The sequence below is a fragment of the Bombus impatiens genome, unplaced genomic scaffold, assembly GCF_000188095.3.
Source record: "Bombus impatiens unplaced genomic scaffold, BIMP_2.2 scf_0155, whole genome shotgun sequence".
Classification (NCBI taxonomy): Eukaryota; Metazoa; Arthropoda; class Insecta; order Hymenoptera; family Apidae; genus Bombus; species Bombus impatiens.
Window position 1 is genome coordinate 604,026 of NT_176574.1, and position 13,971 is coordinate 617,996.

At 30.7% G+C, this 13,971-nt stretch overlaps 5 protein-coding genes, 1 long non-coding RNA gene and 1 other non-coding gene across 10 annotated transcripts; 3 read left to right on the forward strand and 4 right to left on the reverse strand.

Moving 5' to 3' along the window:
* The first annotated feature begins 617 nt into the window (after nucleotides 1–617).
* On the forward strand, nucleotides 618–2,401 carry LOC100743219 (probable 18S rRNA (guanine-N(7))-methyltransferase). The gene is made up of 5 exons (XM_012382554.3): nucleotides 618–1,052; nucleotides 1,118–1,155; nucleotides 1,240–1,418; nucleotides 1,501–1,927; nucleotides 2,020–2,401. The coding sequence occupies exons 1-5, from the start codon at nucleotides 1,014–1,016 to the stop codon at nucleotides 2,162–2,164; spliced, it is 828 nt and encodes a 275-aa protein (XP_012237977.1). The 5' UTR covers nucleotides 618–1,013; the 3' UTR covers nucleotides 2,165–2,401.
* On the reverse strand, nucleotides 2,205–3,798 carry LOC100743341 (39S ribosomal protein L46, mitochondrial). The gene is made up of 4 exons (XM_003487550.4): nucleotides 3,552–3,798; nucleotides 3,074–3,421; nucleotides 2,855–2,997; nucleotides 2,205–2,772 (listed from the first exon to the last, which is right to left on the reverse strand). Exons 1-4 carry the CDS (start codon nucleotides 3,610–3,612, stop codon nucleotides 2,500–2,502), a joined length of 825 nt encoding a protein of 274 aa, XP_003487598.1. The 5' UTR covers nucleotides 3,613–3,798; the 3' UTR covers nucleotides 2,205–2,499.
* A 48-nt stretch (nucleotides 3,799–3,846) lies between these two features.
* On the forward strand, nucleotides 3,847–6,028 carry LOC100743463 (vacuolar protein sorting-associated protein VTA1 homolog). 4 transcript variants are annotated; one of them, XM_012382553.2, is made up of 5 exons: nucleotides 3,847–4,177; nucleotides 4,493–4,682; nucleotides 4,773–5,207; nucleotides 5,409–5,576; nucleotides 5,766–6,028. In XM_012382553.2, exons 2-5 carry the CDS (start codon nucleotides 4,574–4,576, stop codon nucleotides 5,915–5,917), a joined length of 864 nt encoding a protein of 287 aa, XP_012237976.1. In that variant the 5' UTR covers nucleotides 3,847–4,177; nucleotides 4,493–4,573; the 3' UTR covers nucleotides 5,918–6,028. The 4 variants fall into 4 exon arrangements, with proteins under 4 accessions (XP_012237976.1, XP_003487599.1, XP_012237974.1 ...); XM_003487551.4 differs by having other exon boundaries at nucleotides 3,848–4,177; nucleotides 4,474–4,682; XM_012382551.2 differs by having other exon boundaries at nucleotides 3,961–4,181; nucleotides 4,453–4,682.
* LOC112212411 lies at nucleotides 5,604–5,714 on the reverse strand. Its single transcript, XR_002946236.1, has one exon. It is a non-coding gene; the product is annotated as a U6 spliceosomal RNA (small nuclear RNA).
* Nucleotides 6,029–6,477: 449 nt separating the features above from the next.
* On the reverse strand, nucleotides 6,478–9,646 carry LOC100743586 (transmembrane protein 35A). Its single transcript, XM_003487552.4, has 4 exons — nucleotides 9,129–9,646; nucleotides 7,857–7,995; nucleotides 7,582–7,688; nucleotides 6,478–7,493 (listed from the first exon to the last, which is right to left on the reverse strand). Exons 1-4 carry the CDS (start codon nucleotides 9,237–9,239, stop codon nucleotides 7,380–7,382), a joined length of 471 nt encoding a protein of 156 aa, XP_003487600.1. The 5' UTR covers nucleotides 9,240–9,646; the 3' UTR covers nucleotides 6,478–7,379.
* LOC117151360 lies at nucleotides 7,995–8,471 on the forward strand. Its single transcript, XR_004461219.1, has 2 exons — nucleotides 7,995–8,254; nucleotides 8,347–8,471. It is a non-coding gene; the product is annotated as an uncharacterized LOC117151360 (long non-coding RNA).
* LOC100743822 (protein PFC0760c) lies at nucleotides 9,129–13,956 on the reverse strand. The gene is made up of 3 exons (XM_003487554.4): nucleotides 13,760–13,956; nucleotides 13,442–13,635; nucleotides 9,129–13,373 (listed from the first exon to the last, which is right to left on the reverse strand). The coding sequence occupies exons 1-3, from the start codon at nucleotides 13,820–13,822 to the stop codon at nucleotides 10,538–10,540; spliced, it is 3,093 nt and encodes a 1,030-aa protein (XP_003487602.1). The 5' UTR covers nucleotides 13,823–13,956; the 3' UTR covers nucleotides 9,129–10,537.
* Between the last annotated feature and the right edge of the window lie 15 nt (nucleotides 13,957–13,971).

Sequence of the window (13,971 nt, forward strand, 5' to 3'; positions counted from 1 at the left end):
CATTTGTTTAAACACAAAATTCTAAACCCATTGCTGATATTACTTTCTAAACTAACACTATATTAACTCAGTTAAATAATAGACACCATATACATATTTATGTATGTAAATACAAGTAATTTTTATTAGTCGTGTTTAGTAATATTATAGATAAGATACTTACAAAACCTAGTTTTTTGTATGTCTGTGCTAACATGTCATACTATTTTTACAAATTAGAATAAAATAATTACGTTTAAAAATAATAGATAGAAATTATAATGATTCAAAAACCAATTCTTTTAAATAGTTCTTTGTGACAATTAAAACTTTTTCATTTTTTCTTTTTCTCTTCTTTTGCATATTGTATCGTATAAATTAAAATATTTCCCAATATATTCAGTAAGCTTTAATTTAATTCCTGAATAGTTCAAGAATTTGCCTTGTACATCAAGAAATTTAATTTTTAAATTTTATTATAGAGGTATTATATAACTCCTCAATTGTACAGCGATCAGTATCCCTAATTGTTACACAGGAGACCGGACTTCGACTCCTCATTGGAAATCAATCTGTCTTCTTATCCATCTGCCGCCGCTAGATGGTTATAGTGTTCCATGATTCTATGGTGTTGGTCAAACATCTATTCTAATAATGTTTATGATTAGATATGATAGTTTAACTAGAGTAGATGTATTTATAATATGAGTTACTTGTATTTTACATACATTAGCAGCGAATTTAAAGTTAGGTACGAAATGAAATAGATTATATTGAAATTTGTTTTTATTATATTATAATGTTATATATCGTAATTTAAAAAGAAATCTATTGCAGAGGTTACTGTAAATGTTGTAAAAATAAAGGTTAGATTTAAATAAAATAATTTTGTTAATGCTAACCAATTAGATCATTCAAAAACGTACTATATACACGTGCACATGAAAATACAGTAATATGATGTGAGACATATGGTTTGAAGTAATAATAACAATAATTTAAAACAGCGAAAAATAATTAAATAAGAATATAAAATGTCGAGACGTCCAGAACATCTAGCACCACCTGAACTGGTAAGAATAAACATTTAAATTGATTGTGACAGTGATGTTTTTATCTGTCTTCTTTTTTATTGCAGTTCTACAATGAGTTAGAAGCTCAAAAATATACGCAAAAGTAAGATCTCTAATAATGGTATATTTTTTAATTATTATAGCCTTTGACTTTAAACAAATATATTTGAAAACTTGTTCTCCATAGTTCTCGAATGATAGATATACAAAATCAAATGTGTAGACGGGCCATAGAACTTCTTCTATTACCAGAAGATAAGACTTCTTTACTCTTAGATATTGGTTGTGGTTCTGGTTTAAGTGGCAGTGTAATCGAGGAAGATGAACATGTATGGATAGGAATCGATATATCTTCAGCAATGCTTGGCAAGTATATCGGAAATTGTATACTTTCAATAAGATAATATTTTGTTTAATTTTAACTATTTTCATTACATGTATCCAACAGGTGTAGCATTAGAAAGAGAAGTAGATGGAGATTTAATTTTAGGAGATATGGGCCAAGGAATGCCATTTAAAGCAGGATGTTTTGATGGAGCAATTAGTATTTCTGCATTACAATGGTTATGTAACGCAGATAAAAATTCACATGATCCATCAAGACGATTATATAAATTTTTTTCTACCTTGTTTTCATGTTTGTCGAGATCAGCTAGAGCTGTGTTTCAATTTTACCCTGAAAATAGCGCACAGATTGAATTAATTACAACACAAGCAACAAAAGCAGGCTTTTATGGAGGCGTGATTATAGATTTTCCAAACAGTACTAAAGCAAAAAAATACTTTTTAGTTTTAATGACAGGTGGACCTTCTGTTCTTCCACAAGCTTTAGGTGTGAATGAACTTAACTCAAATGTCTCTTACACGTCTAGAAGGTTAAGTTCCGCATTGCTTTGATTTATGTTAAATTATTGCCCAGTTTCTAATTTTATTATAGTTATTTAATTTGATCTCTTTGTTTCTTCAGGGAACGGATGAAAAAAACCAAAGGCAAATATCTGAAGAATAGTAAAGAGTGGATTATTGAAAAGAAAGAAAGACGTCGAAAACAAGGAAGGAAAGTTCCAGAAGATTCAAAATATACTGGAAGAAGAAGATGCGGGAGATTTTGACAAACACTAGTCTGGTCCTCATTCATTTCTGAATTTCTAGTTTGAGAGAATAAGCATTTATTTACTAAACAGGCACAGGCATATTTGACTTTGTTCTTCAAAAAGGAATTGTTCATAATAAAAACATAATAAAGAACTTAACCTCTTTCAGATCTTTTGTCTTCTACATTGTCAACATTTATACATTAGAAGAAAAATATTATAAGAGAATAATACAAATATATAGATATTGTAAAAGAATTAAAATTTACCATTTGAATATTGTATAAAGATAAACAATACTCCTTGTTCTATATATGTATTTAAAAGTTGTCTACCTTATATTGTACAGTAATTTAATCAGGTAATAAGAATTTAGCTATACTTCTGCGAACATCAGGGTGTAAAGCTTTTTTAAGTTCTTCTCTATCTAACCAACAGTGCTTTACATTGGGAGAAATATCTCCACTTATATATTTTGCTAAAAAGTAGAAAATTTTTGCTCCATTTCGGCCTTTCTCTTGTATATTTTTAGGATACTTATATTGATAAAATCCAATTGGCGCATTGCCATAAAATTGTACTTTGATGTTATTTCCGCACAATTCTTGTACAGTTCTATATGCAGTCTGAAGTGGTAGAAACAAATATTTTGTTGGTATTTACACAAAAAAGATTGTAAAACAAAAATAAAAGTCATGTAGTTCTTACTTGTATCATAGTTTCTCTATGTCTTCTTATACTTTGTGGAGGAATCCACAAATTAGAATTGCCAACTTTTTGTTCTACTAATAACATTAAATTTTTATCCAGCTTGCGTTTCAGTGATACAACTGCATTATCTTCTTCAACTTCTATAATTATAGAAGTTGAATGTAGAAGGTATTATAATTACCATTTAGAAAAATAAAATCATACATAGATACATACCACTTATTCTCGAAGCAAATTTAAAGTTTTTGAATTCTTCTTCCCAAGAATCTTCAATGTCTTGTATTGTTTCCTTAGAAATAATATTATCTGTTTTTCCAGCAGATGCTTGTATTCTCTGACTTTTGTCCTTTTGTTTTCGTATTTCAAAGTCTGATATCATACTGTTTTCATATTCTATCTGTTGTAGCATGTTTTGGTATCTTGCTTCTATATCTAGCATGGGTTTTGTAATTACTGGATGACGTTCTAAGCAAACAGCACTTAATAAATCCCATTTTTCTACAACGTCTATGTCTTCTTGCTCTGATAATGTTCGAGATATAACCTTAGATGTTGATGAGATACCTATGTCAAAGGTTTTCTTTAAAGGATGGCTTAATAAGATTGTACGACAATAAAATATATTCGATCAATTTATAAAAAACATTTTAAATAATAAATACAGCTATAACAAATTAAAATACATTAAAATTACCTGGTGTTAAAAAAGGTAAACCATTCGATGTGCGTAATGTTAAAATTCTTCTAAACATCATTATTCCATACTTTGAGAAAAGAAAAGTTAAAAGTATATTTTTTAATTAAAAAATAAAGATAAATAAATAACAAATAGTAGTAGAAACTTTCACAAAACTATATATATGTAGTAATGTTGCATTACCGGCAACTACGATTTTTAGATTATAAAGTAATTGATACAGTGATCACAATACCAGCTGATACTATAGCTATTATAACTTATGTCGCATTCTCATGATTTTCCTAATTTCATTGGCAATCTGATATTATTCAAAGGACTTTCTTGAACAAAAACAACACGGTACAAAAGCATAGAAATTAGAGATATACATAAGCATATCCCTATTCACAAAAGTCAAAGTTTGACATTTGTTTTAATATAGTGATAAAAATAAACAACATATATACATCAAGTGAATTCTTTCATGTTATTGTCATAACTTCTTCTTTGACTTGACTTGAGTACTATTTTATGAACACTATTACGCGATATGATATCAATCAATTTTACAATGTAACGTATGAAAAGAATTGATAAATATTACTGCATTTTACAATAAACTATCACCACAGAATCAAGAAGTAAGTTGTCCAGATTTACTTGAAACAAAAAATCCGCTTATTATCATTCTATTATTGTTATTATTCTTATTTTGATGACTCCTGATTCTTTATATAAACGACTATGAACGAATATCAGGCTTAAAAAATATAGTATTTTACCTAATATAATATTAATTATAATATATTATTAATATATATATTATGATTAATATTATAACGATAATATGAGCACTAGCTGATTTATTTACATGATTGACAATAACATAAATATTCTTTTCTCTTTTCACATGAAGTTGATGTTGATCTGGTATAAGTTGAATATATGTCTTAAAGGACGTATACAATCCATATCGTAAGGATTTTGAAATAAAAGACGAAAAATAAAAGCATAATTTACATAAAATAAAGATCATCATGATTGGACCAGATTTACCAGAAATACCACTACCTTTGAAAAATATACAGCAGTATCTAAAGATAGCATCACAGCATGACCAACGAGATCCTGTTGTTGGTTATTGGTGTATGTATTTAGTTTCAATTTAAATTGCGTATAAAGAATAATTACAAGTAAAAATCACTTTAAAAGCGGAATTATGAATTTTTGTCACAGGTCGGGTATATGCCTTCCAAACAGGATTCAAGTTATCAACCAAAACTTCAAAAGAAACAAATTTTTTAATGGAATTAATGGATTGGTTAGAAAAAACTAAAAAGAAATTACACGATAATGAAGCTATTACAAATGATGTAGCTGCCCAGGCTCATTTAGAGAATTGGGCATTGAAGCTATTTCTTTATGCAGATAAAAATGACAGAGCTGCTAATTTTGAAAAGAACGTAGTAAAAAGTTTTTTTACAGCTGGATTACTTTATGATGTATTAACTGTGTTTGGAGAGCTAACTGAAGAAGCTATACAAAATAGGAAATATGCCAAATGGAAGGCTGCATATATTCATAACTGCCTGAAGAATGGTGAAACACCAATTCCAGGACCCATGCAAGAGGGTAATGAGAATGATGATTTGAATAAAAATATGGAAGAAGGTAAAGAAAACTATAAATAATAGTATATACATATGCACTTTATATTCAGAAAAAATATGTACATATATAGATACATATGCATATGTATGTTTGCATATAATTATGTAATATATTTATTTCTTTGTGTAACAACAAAGGCTTATATTTTAATACCACAACAAAATTCTATCATTTTGCTCTGTTTCGTCTTTTTCATTACAGATTCACTAATAACAGAGGCAAAAGAAGATGATACATCAAACGCAGATGAATTAGTTGGTACCCGTAATACTAACCCGCCTGACGCAGTACATGGTACAACAATTAAAGACAATATCGACAAATGGTCTTCTGGCAATAAAGATTGCAAAACTCTTATGGAAACAGAAGGTATATTGAAAGAAAGTAATTCAATTAAATTGTATTGAAAGCTTCACGACTTCGCATGTCAGCCTTGCACAGGGGCCATGCTAATCTTCTTTGTATCATTCCAATTTTGGTACATATATGTACCGCTGAATCAAGTACCAATATTATGTTATTACGTATTTGCGCTTGTTAACTGTACATATTTAACAGGTGGAGTTGAATTGTCAGTGGAGCAAATTGGCAAAGCACAAAAATTTATTAAATGGGCTGGAAGTGCTTTAAATTACGACGATGTGCCTACAACTGTATTGAATCTTCGAAAGGCTTTACATCTCTTAACCACTGGTCAAGAACTTGAATGATCAAAACTAAGCTTGAAAATGTTGATGAAATGGATTATTTCATCTAATCTGATAAATGATAAATTTTATTGCTTCTAAACAATAAAGTAGATACGAATATTTATGATTTAATTAATGCAAAAGTAAAAATGATAAGTTATTTATTTGAATTGTTCACATTATTACAGCCACACCAAATTAAACATATTTTTGAAATATAAATTTGTTTTGTAGAGGCGTATAAAATCGATATTATTATTTAAACTTGTATTATTGTAATGATTGATATTGTAGTTTCAAATATACATATATGTATATATATATATATCGTCAAATTTTAATATCAGAACACAAATTATTATACATTAGTGAACCTATAAAGAAGATTTTCACATAAAAAAAAATAATTAAAAGTTCAGAATGGATCTTAGTAAAATGAGAATTACAATGAAATGAATTTCTTTTCTATTGTAGTCAAATGTCTAAACTGACTTAGTTTTGTGTGTGTCTGTGCGAGTGCGCGCACGCGCGCGCGTGTGGGTAAATGTGTGGGTGCGCCAGATTCATAAATGGTTTCTGTACCATTTCACGTAATTAATACTTTAATACTTTGTAATAAAAGTATTATTGTACATACAAGTGAGTGTGCTTTACCACGTGTTTCTTCGCTATTTTAATTTTCATATTACCTCGTAGGTATCTTTATTTAATTCAATTATCTCTGTCGATTGTAAATTTAATATTTTAAAAAACAAATACATTTTTTCTTATAAAAAAAAGAGATATCAGCAAACCATCTTTAAATAAAGAATTATACATCTTACGATAGTGGTTTAGTTTTAATCGCTGATAATAGGAAGTGCGTTCGTATTGCTTAAACTGTTTGTACGAGTAATTTTTAATTTGTACATTTTTAGTCGCTCTTGTGAAAATACATGTTTTTTTTCTTTAAAAAAAATAGTAAAAGTATGGATGCGAAGAAAACACGCATGTGCATTACACTGCAACGATATTCTTTTAGTTATCGTCTAAGGGCATTTACATCTTAATACGATATCAAGGAGAACACATTGATTCAATTGGCAGTTAATACCTTGTGCTTGAGCTAGTATTTCATGATTCTTTGCCGTTAATTAAATTCTTATAATGTTGACTAATAATGATAGAAATTTATAGCTCTCGAGGTACTCGAGATTTAGAATGCTTTGAACAAATTCGAGTGCTGTCAGCACGAAAAAGTAGCTCGTGATGAAACGTAATAGGATTGAAGCATAACTTTGAAAGAGAGCATTTGATATGAGACGTAAGAAACCATACACACAAAATTAATATCGCGGAGCATAAGGAATTAAAGATCGAACGAAATACTTCTTTGCTGCGTGTATGGAAAATTATTTCATCGTGATTATTACGTGGTACGTAGGCGATAACTGACTTGATAACCAAAGTCTTAATCGTGCGAATACATATAAGAATCTCGAATTCAATCTTGTTTTTTACTTTTATCATCTACACCATTCGCCGTTACCGGTTGCGTGTCCTCTCGTCTAAGTTGCCAATCTATTACTAGTCGGCCTGTTAGCATGAAAAAAAATACCTAAAAAGCAAATATATAGTTATATTTTTATAAGTATCTGTTCTGTTTAATATATCGATTTCTTTTATAAATTTTATTTTAATCTTACCAGTGCTGGTGCAATCCTTTCAAACTTGTCATTCACCATGTAGTGAGAGTACACAGCCATTAACATCAATAACAGTAATATCGCGTTCGATGCATTTTTTATTTTGTCTGAAAGAAATCGAGAAGAAAACAAAGCAGATAATACGTAGTTGAGGTAATGTTTCCAAGAGGAAAAGTTACCCTAATGCTAGCGTATGCAGCTAATTCGTGTATTTTAAAGGAAAGCGGAACGAAATATTATTTTAATTATATAAAAAAAAAAAAATGTTCTCTTACGACTTGGAACTATAGCCATTGCGAGTCCGCAAATAATTTCAAGCGATCCGACAACTCTTCTGTACCATTTACTTGGTACTTTAAAGTCCAGTGTACCGGACAGTGGAAATACCTTTGCGTATTTCACATATTCTTTCCTCTGTGAACATGATAAAAAAATCAACTAATTAATTCATGTAACGAACACAGAAATGGTGGTGGAGGAACGAGTCGGGTTGAGAAAAGAACGAAACGTTCTTATGAAGAAAATTGTCACAATTTCAACCTAGTAAACATATGCTGGCACTTGAAGCAATATTTTTGGCGCGTCACCAAGCGGTTGGTTGATAGTTTACTATAACTTTGGACATTGGGTAACAACGAGGGACGAAAATAATCTTCTAACGAGATTCATCGAAGTGAGCGAATTAAATTCAATTTTCATCACATTTCAAAAAAATTTCGGATACTCGAACTTTCACAATATTAATTTATTTTATCTCTTTATCAGGAATACAGAAGCGAAGGAAATTTAAATAACGATATGAAATAAACACTTATTAATAACGGGTATTTGACTAGATTTTTTAATAAAATCTGAAGCTCTTCCTTCGTCCCTCTTGTTTCGTTTCCGAATTTGTACACAAAAACTATTATAGATTCATATTTTTCCTTAATTTTCTTTGCTTATTTTTCATCGTATTTTCTGTTGAAAATTTTCTGTATTTTTGTTGAAATTTTAAAAAATTGTGTAAGAAACAGGAAATCAACAAAAATGGAAAGGATAAACAAATATCTATATAAAGAAACATAAAACGTGAAAAAAAGAGGAAAGATAAGAAATATTCGTAGATGTATAAAAACACATGTATTTCTTATTTGATACATAAAAATTGCAGAAACTAAACAGTCTATTGTTATATATTTTGGATATCTAAATAGAGAACGAAATATCAATTGTCATTAGAAAATAAAGAAGGAGTAAATGTTAAAAAGAACGGAGGGTATAGAAGGAATGATTGATAAAGTTGACAGGCTGTCATAACAACGCATAGTTAACACGCGGTGCGTCTAACAGACGAAGGCTAGACACACCAGAAGGAAAAAGGTGAAAATAAGAATGTTTTACATGATACAACGATCACTGAGAATAAAAATAACAAAGAGTGATATTTCAAAGACAAATGAAAAACAAAAATGAATGTTAGACGAGGGTGAAAAAAAGCCCGATTGAATGTCAATTGAACATGAGAGTAGGGTGAATTGTTACATAATTATAGAGCAACTGCTCACCAAGTCCTTATGAAGATCCTTACTAATATGAGAAGTCAGCTTCATAGTACCGACGAAAACGAAGAATATCCCAAGAAGAACTGAGAGAGACTTTAGGACGATCGAGCCCATAATTCGACAGCTGAACACCGTTAGCGACACGAACGTGTTAGACGTACGGAGGAATCGATTCGGAATCTAGACTGGACGAATGACTCGTAGCCGCGAATTCGTTACGCGCGACTCGTGCAATCTCGGTAAACTGTCTTTTTCTGTTTTTTCTTCTGTTTTTCCTTTTTTCTTTTTTTCCTTTTTATTTTTTTTCTTTTTTGCCTTTCTCCTATTTTTCTTTCAACTATACATACCTACAGAGTTTATAAATACATTCGTTCAACGATAGTGTTTCAAACAATTATTCGAGTCGTACTTAGTACTAATTAGATACTATGTATGTACACGATATAGTAGCAATGTTCATACTTGTTCTTTTCTTTCTCTTTCGGTTTGATTTGGCCTATTCCGACTGCGACAGCGCATAACGTGTGCGATACTAGGACGCAGTGCGTCGTGTCGCGTCGCGTCTCGCCGTATCGTATCGCGACCCACTGCGTCGCCGTTACCCTCTTTCTTACAATGTAATTGGTGGTGGTCTTTCTAGAGACACGTCGTATAATCGTCATAGGCTATTGTAATTTTAACTAGTACCTCTCGTGCCTTTATAATATGCAATCTCTGTTGTCTTTTCACAGATCCCAATTACAGTTTGAGCAGGGTGCAATGACACGAATTAGAATAACGAAACGTATTCTTTTGATAAAATAGATAAAATATCGTACGATTTATCGACGAAAGAAACCAGTGTTGCATATATTTTCTCTCGCTAGTCTTCGCTAATCTCGCTAGTGTGACAGTCTATCGCTCTGAATTTTGCAAATGCATCAATTCGTATTATCGAATTTGTAAATTACATTGAAAAATCAAAGGTAAAAGGCAATTTGATTGAAATTTATTTTAATTAACACTGTTCGACAAAAAATCCTATGCTTTACATTAGAATGTACATCAGTATATCGTAAAAATATAAAACACCCATTTAGAAGCGAAAATTGTTATTTCATGTACATTATATTTTTTATGTATTATTTACAAAAGTTTATATAGCATTCTCTCTGATAATAATGACGCTACTTTTGTGTATTGATTAATTTTTTGTAAATGTAAACATTTCGAGTAATCGCATTGTGTATTTCTATTTTGAAAGAATCACATTCCTCAATATATGAATATACTGTTCAACTCATTATTAATATTATCATCATAATGGTAAGAATAATAAATGAGTAATAATGATCAATGCTCATTAACATTATCATTATTACTTTTGAATATTACTGCTGTTATTATTATTTATTTGTAGCTTTAATGATTGATCAACTCGTGTTTGCCATACCATGGCCATTTGTTTTTACAATATTTGTAATGGATAAATCGACACTATGATTATGTTTGTTATTTATGAGAACAGTCATGTTTGCATTACTGTTTGCTAAACAAACTGGCTTCTTGCGACGCGCGAACACAACAATCTTCCCTTGAACATTCATCGACGAAATTTTCGTGCTTCTGTCGTCGTTTGTACCTTTTATTAATGGTTTTTTACATTCCTTTAATTCTATCTCTTCTGTTTTTCCTGCATATTTACTACATTCTCTTTCTCGCGTTATTCCCGTTATAACATTTATATTTTCACACTCGTCTTTCATTATCTTCGTCACATCTTTGGAACTATTTCGATTAATCTTGCCTTCATCACGATTATTGGAATTATCGTAATTATTCCTAATATCATCATTGGTAAGATCAGCGGTACTCATTCTAGTATCATTATTTTGTTGCTTGAATTCCGTCCCTTTAGACGTTTCGGAAATAACAGAGTTTTTTATTAGGCTGTTCTCCAAAAATTTATCCTGAGCTTTTGACTGATCCGATGTTTGTTCCATTTTGTCGTTTGACGAACAATTATTTTTCGTTAATTCAGAGGAATTTAATTCAATGCTGTCATTTTTTTGTAGTATGACACAATCTTCTTTTGCATCTTTCAAAGAGGTCATTTGCTCTGCAGTATAGACATCCTTGGCGACATTGTTTTCGTTTGACGTGACGGCATCGATAAAGTTTTTATCCGTTTGATGATTTTCACTGAACGAAATAATTTTTTTTGGTGAAGCATTTAGCGCATCTGTTTGTTCTTCCTTTTTCGTTGATTTTAATTGCGAGTCATTGGAAATGTGAATGGTATTCGACGCTCCCGATATGTTCTCCAGCATTTTATCGCACGTGGATGCATAATCGCGAATAAATTTTTCAATGTTCTCCACGTTTTCTACACTTTCAATACTCTCTTTACTTTTGTGACTTTCGTTGTCTGGAATACATGTGATGTTGGTATCTGAGATTGGAATTGTTTGTAAAGTATCGGAAGGTATTTTTAATTTCTCCGCCGTTTCATTTCTCACAGTATTGTATATCGAATTCTTTATCGACGTATTATTTACCGTGGAAGGAAGATCTTCCGGTAGTTCTTTACCGGTATCTTGCCGATCCTTCGATCCTTCGCATTTATCGTCCGCATCTTTAAGTGGACTATTATTTGAACTATTTGAACTATTTGAAATTTCACCATCTTCCAAATCTATGAATGAATTTTTTAATTCTTCTTTGGCATATTTCCGTAATTCATCGTCAATTCCCAACTCATTTCCTGTTTGTGTAATTTCAACATCTTTTCTATTAATTCCTCTTGAAACTTGAGAATATTTTGGATGCTCGATCAAATTTTCTGCATTGATCTTACGATATGAACATTTGCTATGTTCATCGTGTTTATCTTCATCGTATCGTTTAATCGATTTATCAACATTCTTTAGCCGTATTTTTCGTGACTCGTGTTCGTTGTAATAATTTTGAGTTTTTTTTATATCATCCAATTTCTGACTCGCTGAAATTCGATCAACAGTAGAATGCTTCGTTCCGCGGACATTGCTGGAATCTTTCTTAGAGATTTTGGACTTGTCTGTCGCACCGGTGCTTCGAAAATTATAACGTTTCTCAAACTTCTCATCGTAAATGCTTTGCTTGCTATATTGATTTCTTCCGTATTTGTCTTCCCGGTTTGACTTTGTATACGGTGTTGATCTCACACGTGATCGATGATCATCCATGCGATAATATTCTCTTTGCTTATCTCTATGACTACGATGTTCACTATGATTGGATCGATAATTGTCTCTGTCAAAAATCTCGGTACAACGATAACTTATTTCTTTTTTATCTAAAATAGACGTTGCACTTTGGGCAGGCTTGCTGCGTCGTTTTGAGGAATGTTCATTAATATTTCTTCTATCACATAATAGGTTCCTCTTATCTTTCGTATCTTTTTTCTCGTCTTCTCTATTTGCATCGTCAACCAAATATCCATGTTTCTTTAGATCTGTGTTCGAATTGCGAGTGTATTCTAAACTTTTTATGTTATGCTCTTTTTCTTTAGAATGAGTGGAGTTGGTATACAGAAGGAGCATGGATTTCTCCTTAGATTCAGAGATGTTATCTATTTCTTTTTTTGTTGTTTCAAAGCAATGTTCTACTTCATTAGATTTTATTCGTTTCACATGAGCGTGCCTGCTTGTTTCTTCACTTGCTCTCTTCCCTGTATGAGTTGTACTATTGGTAAATATTGGCTTTCGCTGAAATATAGAACTCATCTCGTTTTTATTGTTTGATTGAAGATCTTTTATTGTACTTCTTGAGTCTGTTAAAGGACTTTTTACATGTTCGCCTCCTTTATATTGCGTAATTGCAGAAGACTGAATTTCTTTTATATTACAATAGTTAATGTCGCTTAAGAAACCATTTTCTTTGTCACTTTCAACTACATATCCTTTACTGGTTTTATTATCATTATCACTGCTACTTAACTTATTCGATTGTTTATCTTTCTTTTCTAAATTCTGTTCATCTATCATCCTTTTTAGCAGTCGTTCACCAAAGACAGTGATCGGAACTAAGGTAGACTTATTTTGTTGATCCTTGCTTTGACTATATAAACTGTCTGCTACCAACGTTTCATTACCATTTTCATCAGCAGGAAAACAAATATCAGTTGGTTTGTGATATATATTTACTACAGTTTCACAAACATTAGATTTATGATTGACACTGTCATTTGTTTTAGAATACGTGTTTCTTCTGAATGTTATATCATCTAATCTGTAATAATTATATCATGTAGAATATATTTTTAAAATGTTAGGAAATTATTAGTTAAATCTACTCACTTTTTTCTTAACTCATCTATCATCTTATCCTTCCGTGCAATTTCTGCTTTTGCAGTTTTCAATAATGAGAATAAATTACTTTCCAAATTTTTATTAACCTTTTGAAAATTCTCTAATTTTGTTGTGAGTTCTGCAATCTGTTTTTTCAAATTTACTTGTTCCTCCACAATATTTTCTCCGTTATTTGACACAAACTGAAATAGTATAATATATAAAATTTGTTGTTTATATTCACCGTACTTTATACGATATAAGAATAATAACGTATAACTTAACCTAACCATAAAGTGCAACCAGGTTATATTTTGTAATACTTACGTTTTGATGGAACTCTGTTCCAAAATCTGGCAAATCTTCATAAATATCGATATCATCCTCCATGCTTTTTACTGATTTCTATAATAAAAATTTTGATTGAAAACACATATTCTATTATTGATATAATTTCTCCATTTTTATCAGTCACGTCACGAGGTGGATCTTACATATACATGTATTTAGTGTGATGTCCACTGAAGGACACGTATCTC